Below are 19,938 nucleotides of genomic sequence, written 5' to 3'. Positions count from 1 at the left end.
CTGACAACTCTGCTACATCAGTGCACCCCGACAACTCTGCTACATCAGTGCACCCCGACAACTCTGCTACATCAGTGCACCCCGACAACTCTGCTACATCAGTGCACCCCGACAACTCTGCTACATCAGTGCACCCCGACAACTCTGCTACATCAGTGCACCCCGACAACTCTGCTACATCAGTGCACCCTGACAACTCTGCTACATCAGTGCACCCCGACAACTCTGCTACATCAGTGCACTCCGACAACTCTGCTACATCAGTGCACCCTGACAACTCTGCTACATCAGTGCACCCTGACAACTCTGCTACATCAGTGCACCCTGACAACTCTGCTACATCAGTGCACCCTGACAACTCTGCTCGTCCAATATGAACAACCCTGGGTTTGAGCTGCAGGAAGATGGACTAGAGAGATCTAACTCCAATAAAAAACTGCAAACAGACTACTGTGAATATAGGCATGTAAGTACCAAATTCAGTCATCATATCTATCTCCTACCTGTCTTGGGCTGACTAGATGTGCCAAATTCTATCTATTCATCATTCATATATATATATATATATATATATATATATATATATATATATATATATATATATATAAATATATATATATATATATATATATATATATAATCTCAATCATCTATCTATCTATTTACCTATTTATTTATTTGTCTGTCATCTATCTATCTCATATCTATCTATCTATCTATCTATCTCATATCTATCTATGTATCTATCTATCTTATATCTATCTATCTCATATCTATCTATCTATCTATCTATCTCATATCTATCTATCATCTATCTCATATCTATCTATCTATCTATCTCATATCTATCTATCATCTATCTCATATCTATCTATCTATCTATCTATCTCATATCTATCTATCTATCTATCTATCTCATATCTATCTATCTATCTCATATCTATCTATCTATCTCATATCTATCTATCTATCTATCTCATATCTATCTATCTCATATCTATCTTAAATATGTCTATCATTTGTCTGTCTGTCTATTATGTATCTATCTCATATCAATCCATCCATCCCTCCATCCATCTATCTCATATCTATCTGTCAATGGCCACAAGAGACGGCTGAAACGTCACTCTGGCATTTTGAGCTGAATTAAGCTACACTTCTGACAACTGAAGTGGTGACCAGTTGTCTCCTTTCAATGTTGCTCACCCTCCTAGACTACCAAAGTGACCACTAAAGTGACCAAAGTGACTTTTTATGCAGCCGGAATAGAAATGTCTGTTTTTACTCACCTGTCAACCAAATTGGGTAGTCTTCTGAATGACATTAGAGGTGGTCACTGAAAGTCCTGAATATTAGGAAAAGCCTTTTGAGCAATGTGCCAATTCCATTTAATGATATTGGCTACCTTGTTCGAGGCATCATTATAGGTGGAAACAAAAGCAAATCTGTTTCCGTTTAGGTGTCCGTCTGTGTACGGTTAGGGGTCATCAATTGTCTCCTATTAATTTTGCTCACCCTACTTTTGTAATCTTCCACAATTTGTTCTGGATATTCCCTAGCCAGGAAGTTATCTGCCATCTTATTGAGGGAAACCTGGAGTTTTGTCTCATCTCCCACTACCCGTTTTACTCGTAGAAATTGACTGTAAGGTAAAGACCTTACTATTTTACGAGAATGATAGCTATTAAACTGTAGAAGAGTGTTACAATCTGTTTCCTTTACATGAAGCTCTGTATCTAGCCGTCCAAAACCTTTGTGTCCAAAATTGTATTTTGCCTTGTGAGTGCACGAGTGTGAATTGGATGTTGCTGTCAGAAGAATTCAGAAAGACATAAAAATCAAATAGCTGTTGTACCGTACCAGTCCACGCCACCTGGCTGGAGTGGTGGCGCACATGGCAGGAGTGGTGGCTCACATAGCCAAACTCCTCCTCCATGTCTGCAATCACCATGTTTGCATAAGTGGGCACGACATTAACACCCATCGCGGTCCCTCTAATTTTCATATAAAATTCATTGTTAAACCAAAAATAGTTACATCTCAAATTAATGTCAAGTAGAGACACAATGAAACTCATTTTCTCCACTGTACAGCCCTCTCTTAATAGTATCAAACACATGGAGAAGGAGAAAAGTCGGCACTGCCGCACTCACGATTCTGCCGGAGTTACTGGATCACTACACCTTCACGTCCAGCTGCCACAAATCCGGTGCTCAGTCCGCCATAAGCATAAGCATAGGAAACTTGAAAGAAGAGATCGCAGACGGCACTCACGGAAACAGCAAGAAGTTTTATTCGGGATCGCTGGTCCACGCAACAACAACGACAGGTAAGTCGACCGGTTTCGCGCTACACAGAGCGCTTACACGTGACCTCTGACATCACTTAACCCTACCCCCTTAAATACATACACCAAGTAATACAAAAATAGAAAACTAGACATTACAGGGTTAAAAGCACAAAAATGGTGTGTGGTATAGAGAGACTAGCATTAGTATTTACTAATTAGCTATAACAGCGCCTTAAACTGTGTAACACTATCGGAGGTAATGCATAGAGTTAAAAACGCTAGGTGTGAACATAGATCCTATGCTAACAACATACACCTGCACTATGGAAATACATTGAAATCCTCCCGTAGGTTTAATCCTAGTGGTCCTATGGCGTCTGTAAGTATAATCATTTCTGATTCTTTTTGTAACAATAATTTATGTCTATCTCCACCGAATTTTAAGGGTGCAACTGTTTTTAATCCTAGGAATTTTAAATCTTCAATTTTGTTATTGTGTTTATATTTCATATGTTCTATTACTTTTGGGCAGCCTTTTCCAGTAGTGAGTGAGCGAAAGTGTTCCCTAATTCTTTTATACAAGGGTCTTATAGTCTTCCCAATATAGTAAAAACCACATGTGCAAACTAATGCGTAAACAATATAGGTAGATTTACATGTCACAAAATCATGGATATCGATATTCTGTGATCCTAAATGTATACTTTTCGTTTGTATCATGTGCGAACATAATTTGCACTGTCCACATTTAAAACATCCTTGTGGTTTTGATTTTTCTATCCAATTTTTGGACATATCATCTTGTAATCTACCTCGTACAATATAATCTCTAATATTCTTAGTTCTGCGAAAAGAAATTAATGGTTTGTTCAGCTGTGTTTTGCTTAAGATATCATCCTGCTGAAGAATATGCCAATTTTTATGTATCGCTGACCTAATTTTATTTTCCATAGGGCTGTATGAGAAGGAAAACGTAAATTTTTTTGTTTGATTTTCTATATTTACTTTAGCACAGTCTTTATCATGTGTTTTATGTTTTTTATGCAATAATTGACTACGAGGTATTTTCCTAACCTTAAAAAGTGCCTCACTCAGGATAGATATAGGGTAGCCCCTCTCTTTAAGTCTGTCCCATAATTGTTTCGCCTGTATTTCAAATGTTTCAGTAGTGGTATTTATCCGTTTCAATCGGACAAATTGTCCGAAAGGAAGGGATTTTTTGACATGTTGAGAATGGAAGCTGTCATATCTAAGTAAGGAATTAGTAGCTGTAATTTTTCTAAATCCCTCAATCTCCAGATAATCATTTTTAGCAACAAGTTTAGTGTCGAGAAATTCTATACTGTTGGTGCCCACCACACTAGTAAAATGCATATTGTAGTTATTATCGTTCATGTAGGTGACGAACTGGTGGAACTGGGCCGTACTGCCCGACCAAATAACCAGCACGTCGTCGACATATCTAACATAAAGGGCCAGATATTCAATGAAAGGATTGTTAGTGGAGAAGACCTTATCTTCCTCTAGGACCCCCAAAAAGATATTTGCGAAAGTAGGTGCCACGGGGGTCCCCATCGCAGTCCCGGATCGCTGGTTAAACCAGAGATTATTAAACTGGAAAGCATTATGGGATAATACAAACTGTAACATCTCACAAATATAATTAATGTAAATTGCAGATGATGAAACTATTCACGATCCAGATAAAGTTACAACTTACAGACCTTTTACAGGAGGTGTTCCATCCACATTTAACCCGCCCTTGCCCGCAGGCTCTAATATCCAGAATTTTATGGAAAGCGTCATTCAAGACGTTAAAGCACTTATTTACCCTAAATCTACCCCGAATCTTACGGGGGGAGAAAGGAGTGCTCTAAAATGGTTATCTGAAAATACAGAAATTGTAGTGAAGCCTGCGGATAAGGGAGGCAATGTTGTACTTTTGACCAAAGATTATTACCTACAAGAGGCAAATCGTCAGTTGAGTGATCTAAATACTTATACAGCATTACCTAAAGACCCCACCACACACTACCAGGAGAGTGCTAGATCATTACTTAGGAGGGGAGTGGAAAATAATATTTTTTCGGAGAGATTTGCCAACAAACTTTTTATTACTCACCCTAAGAAACCATACTGGTACTGGACACCCAAAATTCACAAAAATGCACAAGCACCGCCAGGTCGGCCTATTGTTGCGGGCAGAGGCTCAGTTACTGAGCCTCTGTCCCAATATCTAGATTGGGTCTTACGCCCATTACTACCTACTATACCAGCTTATTTAAAAGATACCCAACACTTACTGCAAATTTTGGAAAATTTTGGGTGGCAGGAGCATTTCATTTTGGCTAGTATCGACGTGGAGAGTCTCTACACTCGCATTCCTCAGGGTGCGGGTGTGGAGGCTGTCCGACGTCGACTAGACCAAACGGAAAATCATAGCCCTGTTTACATTAATTATATTTGTGAGATGTTACAGTTTGTATTATCCCATAATGCTTTCCAGTTTAATAATCTCTGGTTTAACCAGCGATCCGGGACTGCGATGGGGACCCCCGTGGCACCTACTTTCGCAAATATCTTTTTGGGGGTCCTAGAGGAAGATAAGGTCTTCTCCACTAACAATCCTTTCATTGAATATCTGGCCCTTTATGTTAGATATGTCGACGACGTGCTGGTTATTTGGTCGGGCAGTACGGCCCAGTTCCACCAGTTCGTCACCTACATGAACGATAATAACTACAATATGCATTTTACTAGTGTAGTGGGCACCAACAGTATAGAATTTCTCGACACTAAACTTGTTGCTAAAAATGATTATCTGGAGATTGAGGGATTTAGAAAAATTACAGCTACTAATTCCTTACTTAGATATGACAGCTTCCATTCTCAACATGTCAAAAAATCCCTTCCTTTCGGACAATTTGTCCGATTGAAACGGATAAATACCACTACTGAAACATTTGAAATACAGGCGAAACAATTATGGGACAGACTTAAAGAGAGGGGCTACCCTATATCTATCCTGAGTGAGGCACTTTTTAAGGTTAGGAAAATACCTCGTAGTCAATTATTGCATAAAAAACATAAAACACATGATAAAGACTGTGCTAAAGTAAATATAGAAAATCAAACAAAAAAATTTACGTTTTCCTTCTCATACAGCCCTATGGAAAATAAAATTAGGTCAGCGATACATAAAAATTGGCATATTCTTCAGCAGGATGATATCTTAAGCAAAACACAGCTGAACAAACCATTAATTTCTTTTCGCAGAACTAAGAATATTAGAGATTATATTGTACGAGGTAGATTACAAGATGATATGTCCAAAAATTGGATAGAAAAATCAAAACCACAAGGATGTTTTAAATGTGGACAGTGCAAATTATGTTCGCACATGATACAAACGAAAAGTATACATTTAGGATCACAGAATATCGATATCCATGATTTTGTGACATGTAAATCTACCTATATTGTTTACGCATTAGTTTGCACATGTGGTTTTTACTATATTGGGAAGACTATAAGACCCTTGTATAAAAGAATTAGGGAACACTTTCGCTCACTCACTACTGGAAAAGGCTGCCCAAAAGTAATAGAACATATGAAATATAAACACAATAACAAAATTGAAGATTTAAAATTCCTAGGATTAAAAACAGTTGCACCCTTAAAATTCGGTGGAGATAGACATAAATTATTGTTACAAAAAGAATCAGAAATGATTATACTTACAGACGCCATAGGACCACTAGGATTAAACCTACGGGAGGATTTCAATGTATTTCCATAGTGCAGGTGTATGTTGTTAGCATAGGATCTATGTTCACACCTAGCGTTTTTAACTCTATGCATTACCTCCGATAGTGTTACACAGTTTAAGGCGCTGTTATAGCTAATTAGTAAATATTAATGCTAGTTTCTCTATACCACACACCATTTTTGTGCTTTTAACCCTGTAATGTCTAGTTTTCTATTTTTGTATTACTTGGTGTATGTATTTAAGGGGGTAGGGTTAAGTGATGTCAGAGGTCACGTGTAAGCGCTCTGTGTAGCGCGAAACCGGTCGACTTACCTGTCGTTGTTGTTGCGTGGACCAGCGATCCCGAATAAAACTTCTTGCTGTTTCCGTGAGTGCCGTCTGCGATCTCTTCTTTCAAACCTCTCTTAATAGTGCTTTTCTCACTACCTCCCTTTTGGTTAATTTACACTCTTTATTGGACATATTTTTACATATTTGCACATGATTCAGTTTTAGACTACTATTCACCATTTATTATATATTTATATACATAATTTATATCTTTATTATTTCTAAAGTCCCATATATTCCACACATTCTTAATGTACACATCATATATATCACATATAGTATATTAGACATATATTCTATATTAATATATTTTATAGATTATGAGTCCACCTAGATTCACTATTTACTCAATAGGTTTCCTTATTAGTTTTATATAAATGCATTCCCCTAGCTTGGTTTAAGGCAAGAATCGCTAGGTGATTTCCTAAATCCAAGATGGCGCTGTGAGTAATGGGCCATGGATGTGCGCATGTCGGGTAACGTGTTCTCCTCCCTTAATTAAGATGGAGTCTGATAAGTATTGGCACTTGACTGTTCATGAGCAATAACATGCTCTACAGTGGGCAGATCACATAGAGGAATGCGATAGTTGTAATTGGCCGCACAGTGTTTGGGTTGTCCCAAGCTGTACACCAGGGGCTTCCTGACAGTGATACAATGGAGACAGTTTGTCAGACCTACATGTAAGTGTACTTTATGACTATTCAATTATTCTCCCCTGCTGTGTTTCAAGTATCATCCTCATGATGTTTTAACCCTTTATGATACTGCACTTTACATCTGACACTGTGATGAATGTTACATTGATTCTGTATTATCCTGTACATATTCTAGCACTTTGACAACATTGTATTGCTGGATGTTTTGTATATTCACTTTTGTTTTTATATGCTTGCACTTTAATTTCACTGATTGAAATTTGGTTGCTTAACCCCTTAAGGACTCAGGGTTTTTCCGTTTTTGCACTTTCGTTTTTTCCTCCTTACCTTTTAAAAATCATAACCCTTTCAATTTTCCACCTAAAAATCCTTATTTTTTGCGTCGGCAATTCTTCTTTGCAGTGACATTAGTCATTTTACCCAAAAATGCACGGCGAAACGGAAAAAAAAATCATTGTGCGACAAAATAAAAAATAAAAAAACGCCATTTTGTAAATTTTGGGGGCTTCCGTTTCTACGCAGTGCATATTTCGGTAAAAATTACACCTTATCATTATTCTGTAGGTCCATACGGTTAAAATGATACCCTACTTATATAGGTTTGATTTTGTCGCACTTCTGGAAAAAATCATAACTACATGAAGGAAAATTTATACGTTTAAAAATGTCATCTTCTGACCCCTATAACTTTTTTATTTTTCCATGTACAGGGCGGTATGAGGACTCATTTTTTGCGCCGTGATCTGAAGTTTTAATGGTATGATTTTTGTTTTGATTGGACTTTTTGATCACTTTTTATTCATTTTTTTAATGGTATAAAAAGTGACCAAAATACGCTTTTTTGGACTTTGGAATTTTTTTTGCGCATACACCATTGACCGTGCGGTTTAATTAATGATATATTTTTATAGTTCGGACATTTACGCACGCGGCGATACCACATATGTTTATTTTATTTTTTTTTTACACTGTTTTATTTTTTTTATGGGAAAAGGGGGGTGATTCAAACTTTTATTAGGGAAGGGGTTAAATGACATTTATTAACACTTTTTTTTTACATTTTTTTTGCAGTGTTATAGGTCCCATAGGGACCTATAACACTGCACACACTGATCTCCTATGCTGATCACTGGCGTGTATTAACACGCCTGTGATCAGCATTATCGGCGCTTGACTGCTCCTGCCTGGATCTCAGGCACGGAGCAGTCATTCGTCGATCGGACACCGAGGAGGCAGGTAAGGGCCCTCCCTGTGTCCGATCAGCTGTTCGGGACGCCGCGATTTCACCGCGGCGGTCCCGAACAGCCCGATTGAGCAGCCGGGATACTTTCAGTTTCACTTTAGAAGCGGCGGTCAGCTTTGACCGCCGCTTCTAAAGGGTTAATACCGCACATCGCCGCGATCGGCGATGTGTGGTATTAGCCGCGGTTCCCGGCCGTTGATGAGCACCGGGACCGAAGCGATATGATGCAGGATCGCGGCGCGCTCCCGCTTCATATCGCGGGAGCCGGCGCAGGACATAAATATACGTCCTGCGTCGTTAAGGGGTTAAAGTGTACCGGTCATCAACAAAAACTTTTTATATAATGTAGATAATAATGTTATATGTATATTTGTAATATACATTGGTTAAAATTGGTGTATATTTTTGTCCATACAGCTATTGCCTGTGTGTCTCTATGAGGAGTCCAAATACAGGAAGTGAGGGTGGACAAGCAGGGCTCTGTGCAGTGAGGCTCTGGGACATACTACGGGCTCCCACATGAGGATGGTTGAGAAGCCAGGAGCCTGCACAGAGCCCTGCTTGTCCTGTCCTCACTTCCTGTATTTCGACTCCTCACAGGCAATAGTTGCAGGGACAGCACTTTTTCACTCATAAATATACACATTTTTTAACCAATGTATATTACAAATATACATATCATTGAATTATCTACATTATATAAAAAGTTTTTGTTGATGACAGGTGCACTTTAATTGATTATCACTGCACAGGAAGTGTATTTATACTGAGCACATGCCTGTAGTGTTAGCTTGAAAAAGACTCAAGAGTAAGTTGAAACCTTGCTGCTGTACACATTATTGATGAATTAAAAACGTTTTCACTTTTTTCACTACTTTGGAGTGTTGCATTGGATTTTTACTTTGTTATAGTCAAGAGTAGTGATGAGCGGCATTGCCCATATTCGAATTTGCGATATTTCGCCAATATATAGACGAATATTCGTCCTATATTCGCGAATTTCGCGTATTCGTTATATTCGCACATGCGAATATTCACATATGCGAATGTTCGCGTATTCGAGGAAGAAAACAGTGAGGGAGTGGACTACTATTGGTTGCTAGGCATGTTGTTGATAACCTCTGACAAGTGTATTTGCACCATTCTAATTGGCCCACAAGTGAAAAGAAGGAATATGCGAATATGCGAAAAAAAGCGAATATTCGCTATTTCGAATATATAGCGAATATATTCGCAAATTTGCGATATTCGGTATAAAAATTCAAAATGCGAATATTCGCGCCCAACACTATTCAAGAGGAACTGTTGGGACCTCATCTCTATTCTCTGCTGGCACCTGCACTTTATGGACTTTCCCTTTACAAGAGTGCTGCTGAATTTGTCTTGCATCTATCTATCTCTATCTATCTATCTATCTCATATCTATCTATCTCTATCTATCTCATATCTATCTATCTATCTCTTATATATCTATCTATCTCATATCTATTTATCTATCTCATTTCTACTCTATCTCATATCTATCTATCTCATATCTATCTATCTCATATATATCTATCTCATATATATCTATCTCATATCTATCTATCTCATATCTATCTATCTCATATCTATCTATTTGTAAACTAAAATAAGTTTTCTAATGTTATATAAATACATCTTAATCCCTGTATAAACACACGTTCCTACACCTTCTAATATCCTTTATGATTCCACTTCTCGCCCTTTTTCAGAAATGTGTTTGCCGCTAGTGAATGGGAACGCTCTTCTTTACATTCAGAAGCAGTAAAGCTGTATGTGGTGCCCACAAGGAGGATATTTGAAGTAGTCCAGGTCAGCTGAGGGTAGTGGCCCCTCAGACAAAGGCTTTAGTGGAGTGGTCTTGCACAATTTAGGTAGCCCTTTGATCCCGGAGTACCTGTGATGGATGTAGCTTTACTGACATGCAGAATCCAAGCTAGAGGTTACTGGACCCTGTACCAAATGCCAGGACCCCTCCATACACAGCATCAAGATACGACTGATGACTTTGGATCACTATAACTCCTGTATCTGTGTTCTTCTTGCAGGATAAGAAGAGGTCATGCTCTCTGATGAAAATCTTCTTGGTCTGCTTCCTTGCATGTCTCATAACCACTGCTATCGGAGTGTTGATTCTATGTCTGGTATATCTGGGCCATTTCGACCAAAAATCAATGCAACAGTCAATGAATCCTGCTCCCCCGGAGATGAGTAAAGACCCTTCTCAGAACACAAATAACAGCACCATCACCGAGCCCCGCTTCAATTTCATGAGTCAGCTCAGTAAGTCCAAGGTAAGTTCAGCTGGTGGGAAAGAAGTAACTGGGTAACAATTTCTAACGATAACCATTGTGGGAAGTCATGGCTGCTGCATGGAAGCAATGGAGATACGTATCAGTATGAGTAAGTTGTGGACAAGTTGTATGAAATTTGTATCAAGGGTTTATGTAGGACCTGCAGAAGGTTCCCTCCACTCATCTACATGGGAGTCATGAATATAGGCATGTACCCAGGGGCGTAGCTATAGAGGTAGCAGTCGCATTGAGGCCCTGGTGCATAAGGGGGCCCCAAAGTACATCTGCCCAATAAGAGAACAAGTATTTTAATTGACATATGGGGCCCTGTTGCAGATTTTGCATCGGGTCCAGAAGCTACAAGCTACACCTCTGTAAGTACCAAATGCAGTCATCATATCTATCTTCTACCTGTCTTGGGACGTCTAGATGGGCCAAATGGTTCTTATCATTTATTTATGAATGTGCATTGGGTCCCTCTCTCCAAAATCACTTTCTCCTAGAGTCAGGAATGGAAAGGTTCTAGTATCTATTGCTCAGGGCTAAAGAGCAATATGGAATGCTCCATTACATTATCTATCTTTCTGTCTATCTATCTATCTATGTATCTATCTATCTATCTATCTTATATCTATCTCCTATCTATCTATCTATCTATCTATCTCATATCTATCTATTTATCTATCTCATATCTATCTATCTCATATCTATCTATCTCATATCTATCTATCTCATATCTATCTAGTAGTAGAGGAGGGAAGCAGCACTCCGCGGTAAAGGTGAACAGGTGCCTGACTGCTGTTGATCTGGATCAGAGATCCAAAATGAAGTTGTCAAGTAGAAGCAGTGGCACTCCAAGCTGGTGAAATAAAGTGATGTCTTTATTTACTCCAAAGTAAGCTAGACAAAGGCAGCGGGAGGCTGCCGAGACGTAGCTCACTTTGGAGTAAATAAAGACATCACTTTATTTCACCAGCTTGGAGTGCCACTGCTTCTACTTGATTACTATCTATCTATCTATCTACACAAGCTGTTGTAAGCAGCACTACCCACGGTGAATAGATAAAAGGAGGGTGCCAGCGGTGCAGACTCGGTCACAGTCTACCCAGGCAATACATACACAGAAAATCCGCAGCACTCCAAGGGATAAATTAAACGTAATTTATTATCCCATGCAACAAAAAGGTGATACAACGTTTCACCGGTCTCTCACCGGCTTTCTCAAGCATCCTTGAGAAAGCTGGTGAGAGATCGGTGAAATGTTGTATCACCTTTTTGTTGCATGGGATAATAAATCACGTTCAATTTATCCCTTGGAGTCCTGCGGATTTTCTATGTATTTATCTATCTATCTCATATCTATCTATCTATATCATATCTATCTATCTCATATCTATCTATCTCATATCTATCTATCTATCTATATATCTCATATCTATCTATCTCATATCTATCTCATATCTATCTATCTATCTCATATCTATCTATCTCATATATCTATCCATCTCATATCTATCTGTCTATCTCTATCTTAGTAGATTTTGCAGTATTACAGGTCTAGCCAGGACTTTATTACATCATAGCCCAAGTAAACACTACATTTTTCCTGGACATATGTTGCCCTCACACAAACCTGTGTAATGGTATTTCACTGACTAATGGAAACATTTCCCAGCTAAATTACATTAAGCAAAAACCTGTGTGGGCAGATTACACATATCTACACGTGCAGTGCTTTAGGGAAATGTACTACACATGTCAGCATTTATGGAGTGTGACCGGACTCTCCTGTTCTTGGGGCATTGATGAAGTAGAGGAAAACATGGTCACTAACAGGTTAACTAGTATAGCTAAGAATTGGGGCACGTAGTGGTGGTTGGCAGCAGTCCCAATGCTTGTATTCTCTTCCCCTCTCTTAAAGGGGTACTCTGCTGCTCCAGTATTCGGCGGGGGTCGTGATGTCACAACCATGCCTCGAGTGACATCACACAACACTCCCTCCCATATACTTGCATTGAGGGGGTATGGCGTGACATTATGAGGGGCTTGGCTGTGATGTCAGGACCCCCACTGCCCCCACGCAACATTCTAAATGAACGCCAGGTGCTGAACAGAGATTCTGGGGGTCCCTGCTGCGGAACCCCCTCAATCAGACATCTTATACTCTATCCTTTGGATAAGGGATAAGATGTCTAGGGGCGGAGTACCCCTTTAAACCTAGAAAAGATGGCGTGACTCTTAGTCTCTGGTTGTGGTCTTGAGCATCTTCACCCCACCCATACAAAATGATCATGGGGGCAACTGCGAGGACTGTCTAAAATTCTATTCTTCGTATGTATTCAAGCTTACAAAAACATCATATAAAAATTATTTTTTTGTTTTTAAAGGTGTTTGAGTTTGAAGGGGGAGCCATCCAGTGGGCCCGCTACAGGAACAACCCCAAAGATTATTCCGATGAGAAAGAGATGCAGTTCGGTGCCAGCATCAACCAACATCAATCTAAAATGACCGTGGGGACGTTGAGGATTGTCAGTAAAGGGCTGAGAGCCCCACATTGGCATTTCAATGCCAACGAGCATGGCTTCCTGGTGCAGGTAAGTCAAATAAAATCCGATTTACCATCATGCAAGCTGTACATTCTATAAACCTTAAAGAGATACCTGATGGGTTGATGCACATGGTACTGAGGGCTGGCCTTAGGTGTTCAGGCGCCCTGTGCGAGCTAACCTTGTGCCCCCCCCCCCCCCCCGTGATTACAGGTGACGTCTTCTCTATAGTCTTTCCTTATCTAATTCAGATGGTACATACCGCCGGGTCCAGCTAAATCTTCTCTCTGCAGAACTTAACGCCCAGATGGCTCCTCACTATGTCAGCGCATTCTGATCCTCTATATGACAATGATAATTATTATAATACTGCCAAACTCTGAAACTCTGAATATAATTCTGGCACACACCGTACCTCTGAATATAATACTACCACACGCTGTATCCTCTGAATATTATACTACCACACTGTATCCTCTGAATATAATACTACCACACTGTACCCTCTGAATATTATACTACCACACAATGTATCCTCTGAATATAATACTACCACACAATGTATTCTCTGAATATTATACTACCACACAATGTATCCTCTGAATATTATACTACCACACACACACTGTATCCTCTGAATATAATACTGCCACACACTGTATCCTCTGAATATAATACTGCCACACACTGTACCCTCCGAATATAATACTACCCCACACTGTGTCCTCTGAATATAATACTACCCCACACTGTGTCCTCTGAATATTATACTACCACACACTGTATCCTCTGAATATTATACTACAACACACTGTATCCTCTGAATATAATACTACCATACACTGTATCCTCTGACTATAATACTGACACACACTGTATCCTCTGAATATTATACTACCACACAATGTATCCTCTGAATATAATACTGACACACACTGTATCCTCTGAATATTATACTACCACACACTGTATACTCTGAATATTATTCTACCACACACTGTATCCTCTGAATATAATACTGCCACACACTGTATCCTCTGAATATAATACTACCACATACTGCGCTCTCTGAATATAACCTTACAGTTCAGTGCACCCTCTTAATACAATACCATAACGTATTGTGGCCTATAAAAACCGTACCACCCGAGAAATTCCATAATAATATACTCTATACCTATGAAATGCATAACATTATGTGCCCCTCACATATAGAAATAATGCCCCATTCTGTGCCCCACATATAATAATTATGACCTGTCCTGTGCCCACCACATAGTAACATTGTCTGTCCTGTTCCTCCCACATAATAATGTCCTTTGTCCTGTGACCCTCACATATAATGCCACCTGTCCTGCCCCCTCAGGGGGCATTATATGTGAAGGGCACAGGACAGGGGTATTATATGTGAGGGGCACATGACGGGGCATTATAAGTGTGGGGCACAGGACAGGGGGCATTATAAGTGTGGGGCACATGACAGTATGTTAGTGGCATGCGAGCTGTGTCGGCCGCCAGGCGCCCCTGTTGCTATGGCGCCCTGTGCGGCCGCACAGCTCGCACACCCTAAAGGCCGGCCCTGATGGTACGGCCTCACCTGGAATATGCTGTTCAGTTTCGGCACCAGTTCATAAAGGGGATGTTCTGAAGCTGGAAAGGGTACAGAGACTGCAACTAAACTAATAAGGGGCATGGAACATCTTAACTATGAGGAAAGATTAGAAGAATTACATTTGTTTAGTCTTGAGAAGAGATGTTTAAGGGGGATATGATCAATGTATATAAGTATCTGAATGGCCCATACAAAAAATATAGGGAAAAACTGTTCCAGGTTGAAGGGGTACTCCGTCCATAGACATCTTATCCCCTATCCAAAAGATAGGGGATAAGATGTCTGATCTCCCTGCTGCACCTGGCGTTCGTTTAGAGTGTCAGGTGCAGCGCCGAAGGCACAGTCGCGCCCCCTCAATGCAAGTCTATGGGAGGGGGCGTGACGTGCGGGGAGTGACCGTGACATCATGAGCCTCCGCTCCACATAGCCAGTTATCCAAGACAGAGGGAAGTTCGCTCAGTGCACCGGATGTCTGGGGTGCCGCAACAGAGAATGTGGGGGTCCCGCAGACATCTTATCCCCCTATCCTTATGGATAGGGGATAAGATGTCTAGGGGTGGAGTACCTCTTTAAACCCCCTCAAAGGACCTGGGGGCACTCCCTCCATCTGAAGAGAAAAAGGTTTAGTCTAAAGGGGACACACACCTACTTTACCATAAGAACTGGGAAAATATGGAAAAGTCTACCTCAGGAACTGGTCACAGCAGGAACAGGTGAAGGCTTCAAAACAGGGTTAGATACATTCCTAGAAGAATATAGCATTAATGCTTATGTAGAAATATAGAATCACCCAACCATACCCCTTCCCTTCAATTCTTTAGATGAACTTGATGGACATATGTATTTTTTCAACCGTACTTACTATGTAACTATGTAACATTGTAGGGCACGGCATGGATTGGTGTAGTAGATGACGGTGGGGTTGATGTCACGACCTACAATGTCACAGCTGGCCAGGTCATCTTCTTCCCAAAAAACACACTACACTGGGTAAAAAATGTGGGCGTTGAAGACTGCCTGTTCATCCTCTTCTTCACAACACATGATGAGCTCAGTACTCTGGATGTGGATGACGCGTTTTACATGACACCAGAAGACATTGCTGCCAGGTCATTAAAGGTCAGTACATATGTTGGCACTATATGGTGACACATAAAGTAATATGCAATCCGCATCCCACGTTACACAATCTGTGCACATGACAATTGCAGTTGCAGTTCTTAAAGGGGTACTCTGGGGGGGGGGGGATTCAAATCAACTGGTGTGAGAAAGTTAAACAGATTTGTAAATTACTTCTATATACAAATCTTAATCCTTACAGTAGTTATCAGATGCTGTATGCTCTAAGGGAAGTTGTGTAGTTCTTTCTAGTCTGACCACAGTGCTCTCTGCTGCTAGGAACTGTCCAGAGCAGGATAGGTTTTCTATGGGAATTTTCCTCTGGTCTGGACAGTTCCTGACATAGACAGAATGGCAGCAGAGAGCACTGTGGTCAGACTGGAAAGACTACATGATTTCCTCCAGGACATACAGCAGCTAAGTACTGGAAGGATTAAGATTTTAGAAAAAAAGTAATGTACAAAACTTTTTGGCACCGGTTGATAAAAAAAAAATAATAATCCTTAGGAGTACCCCTTTAAATGCTGATTTTTATTTTTTTGCATTTTTTTTTTTAGCCAGTAGGTGGCGTAAACTTCATCAGAACCTTTCAGAAACCAAAAGAAGATCAAGCGATAAATCTCCCCAAAAACTTGGTAGAACTAATCCAAAATGCTGACTATGTTCAATCGAATGACTACGATGTCTGGAAGTATTTTTACGACTTGAAAGGTAAATATTTTCTATATTTGTTTTATGATATACACCCCGTACTGGTTGGACCCCCAGTGATCAGCTACTTATCCTTTATCCTGTGGATTGGTGGCAAGAGCAGGCACATCTGGAGGCACACTGTAGAGTCTGTAAACACGCTGTGGATCCGTTTTGTGTGCCCCAACCCTTAAACAGTCTTTTTTTTTTTTTTTTTTTAAAGGAACCTGTCACTAAGTTTTACTTTGTACAAACCTGTAACAACATGTCAGAGGTTAATATCATGTGTCCAACCATGCCTGGATGTCTACCGGCATATGTAAATGTGGAAAGAACAACTTTTATAAATGTCACACACAATATGTAAATAACGCTCTAGTAGTCGTTAAGCATACAGCTGTTGAAGTAGTTATGGCTCCCGGAGCTGTAATCACACCGATCCAGACATGACTGACAGCCTAGCTGTGCGCAATGACATCACACCCTAACTGGGCTGAACAATCATACCTAGATAGGCATTATTAGAGCCAATTAGGTGTGATCACTGCTCCGGGAGCCATTACTACTTCAGCAGCCGCATGACCAATTGACTACTAAAATGGGCACTATCAGATACAAAAACTTTTTATATGTTGTACATCTTGGCAAAACATTAACCTTTCCAATATACTTCATAAGAAAATGTTATTTCCTTTTTATAGAAATCATGGCTTATAAAATCATGACTTTGTCCAAACAGAAGCACAGGCATGCACAAAGTCTAGTACGTAAGGGTGGGATAGAACTCCTCTGTGCTCTCTCCTTTCTAATAGTACTCCTCTGTGCTCTCTCCTGTCTGATAGTACTCCTCTGTGCTCTCTCCTGTCTGATAATACTCCTCTGTGCTCTCTCCTGTCTGGTAGGACTCCCCTGTGCTCTCTCCTTTCTGATAGTACTCCTCTGTGCTCTCTCCTGTCTGATAGTACTCCTCTGTGCTCTCTCCTGTCTGATAGTACTCCTCTGTGCTCTCTCCTGTCTGATAGGACTCCCCTGTGCTCTCTCCTTTCTGAAAGTACTCCTCTGTGCTCTCTCCTGTCTGATAGTACTCCTCTGTGCTCTCTCCTGTCTGATAGTACTGCTCTGTGCTCTCTCCTGTCTGATAGGACTCCCTGTGCTCTCTCCTGTCTGATAGCACTCCTCTGTGCTCTCTCCTGTCTGATAGTACTCCTCTGTGCTCTCTCCTGTCTGATAGTACTCCTCTGTGCTCTCTCCTGTCTGATAGGACTCCCCTGTGCTCTCTCCTTTCTGATAGTACTCCTCTGTGCTCTCTCCTTTCTGATAGTACTCCTCTGTGCTCTCTCCTGTCTGATAGTACTCCTCTGTGCTCTCTCCTTTCTGATAGTACTCCTCTGTGCTCTCTTCTGTCTGATAGTACTCCTCTGTGCTCTCTCCTTTCTGATAGAACTCCTCTGTGCTCTCTCCTGTCTTATAGCACTCCTCTGTGCTCTCTCCTGTCTTATAGCACTCCCCTGTGCTCTCTCCTGTCTGATAGCACTCCCCTGTGCTCTCTCTTGTCTGATAGCACTTCTCTGTGCTCTCTCCTGTCTGATAGGACTCCTCTATACTCTCCCCTGTTTGATAGGAGTCCTCTGTGCTCTCTCCTGTCTGATATGACTCATCTGTGCTCTCTCCTGTCTGATAGCACTCCTCTGTGCTCTCCCCTGTCTGATAGGAATCCTCTGTGCTCTCTCCTGTCTGATAGGACTCATCTGTGCTCTCTCCTGTCTGATAGCACTCCTCTGTGCTCTCCCCTGTCTGATAGGAATCCTCTGTGCTCTCTCCTGTCTGATAGGACTCCTCTGTGCTCTCTCCGGTCTGATAGTACTCCTCTGTGCTCTCTCTTGTCTGATAGTACTCCTCTGTGCTCTCTCTTGTCTGATAGTACTCCCCTGTGCTCTTTCCTGTCTGATAGGACTCCTCTGTGCTCTCTCCTGTCTGATAGCACTCCTCTGTGCTCTCTCCTGTCTGATAGTACTCCTCTGTGCTCTCTCCTTTCTGATGGGATTCCTCTGTGCGCTCTCCTGTCTGACAGCACTCCTCTGTGCTCTCTCCTGTCTGATAGCATTCCTCTGTGCTCTCTTCTGTCTGATAGTACTCCTCTGTGCTCTCTCCTGTCTGATAGTACTCCTCTGTGCTCTCTCCTTTCTGATAGTACTCCTCTGTGCTCTCTTCTGTCTGATAGTACTCCTCTGTGCTCTCTCCTTTCTGATAGAACTCCTCTGTGCTCTCTCCTGTCTTATAGCACTCCTCTGTGCTCTCTCCTGTCTTATAGCACTCCCCTGTGCTCTCTCCTGTCTGATAGCACTCCCCTGTGCTCTCTCTTGTCTGATAGCACTTCTCTGTGCTCTCTCCTGTCTGATAGGACTCCTCTATACTCTCCCCTGTTTGATAGGAGTCCTCTGTGCTCTCTCCTGTCTGATATGACTCATCTGTGCTCATGACCAATTGACTACTAAAATGGGCACTATCAGATACAAAAACTTTTTATATGTTGTACATCTTGGCAAAACATTAACCTTTCCAATATACTTCATAAGAAAATGTTATTTCCTTTTTATAGAAATCATGGCTTATAAAATCATGACTTTGTCCAAACAGAAGCACAGGCATGCACAAAGTCTAGTACGTAAGGGTGGGATAGAACTCCTCTGTGCTCTCTCCTTTCTAATAGTACTCCTCTGTGCTCTCTCCTGTCTGATAGTACTCCTCTGTGCTCTCTCCTGTCTGATAATACTCCTCTGTGCTCTCTCCTGTCTGGTAGGACTCCCCTGTGCTCTCTCCTTTCTGATAGTACTCCTCTGTGCTCTCTCCTGTCTGATAGTACTCCTCTGTGCTCTCTCCTGTCTGATAGTACTCCTCTGTGCTCTCTCCTGTCTGATAGGACTCCCCTGTGCTCTCTCCTTTCTGAAAGTACTCCTCTGTGCTCTCTCCTGTCTGATAGTACTCCTCTGTGCTCTCTCCTGTCTGATAGTACTCCTCTGTGCTCTCTCCTGTCTGATAGGACTCCCTGTGCTCTCTCCTGTCTGATAGCACTCCTCTGTGCTCTCTCCTGTCTGATAGTACTCCTCTGTGCTCTCTCCTGTCTGATAGTACTCCTCTGTGCTCTCTCCTGTCTGATAGGACTCATCTGTGCTCTCTCCTGTCTGATAGCACTCCTCTGTGCTCTCCCCTGTCTGATAGCACTCCTCTGTGCTCTCTCCTGTCTGATAGTACTCCTCTGTGCTCTTTCCTTTCTGATAGTACTCCTCTGTGCTCTCTTCTGTCTGATAGTACTCCTCTGTGCTCTCTCCTTTCTGATAGAACTCCTCTGTGCTCTCTCCTGTCTT

At 41.1% G+C, this 19,938-nt stretch overlaps 1 protein-coding gene across 1 annotated transcript in view; it reads left to right on the top strand.

The window, feature by feature from the left end:
* Window positions 1–233: 233 nt before the first annotated feature.
* Window positions 234–19,938, top strand: part of DYNAP (dynactin associated protein) — a 36,357-nt gene continuing 16,652 nt past the window's right edge. Inside the window, exons 1-5 of the mRNA XM_056552550.1 lie at window positions 234–466; window positions 10,361–10,606; window positions 12,994–13,200; window positions 15,650–15,883; window positions 16,441–16,594. Of these exons, the coding sequence (XP_056408525.1) occupies window positions 374–466; window positions 10,361–10,606; window positions 12,994–13,200; window positions 15,650–15,883; window positions 16,441–16,594 (934 nt within the window). The 5' untranslated portion in view covers window positions 234–373. The remainder of the gene's footprint in view (window positions 467–10,360; window positions 10,607–12,993; window positions 13,201–15,649; window positions 15,884–16,440; window positions 16,595–19,938) is intronic.

This window comes from Hyla sarda, chromosome 1 (assembly GCF_029499605.1).
Source record: "Hyla sarda isolate aHylSar1 chromosome 1, aHylSar1.hap1, whole genome shotgun sequence".
NCBI lineage: Eukaryota > Metazoa > Chordata > Amphibia > Anura > Hylidae > Hyla > Hyla sarda.
The sequence above is the reverse complement of the archived record's forward strand: the minus strand, read 5'-3'. Positions and strand labels throughout refer to the sequence as shown.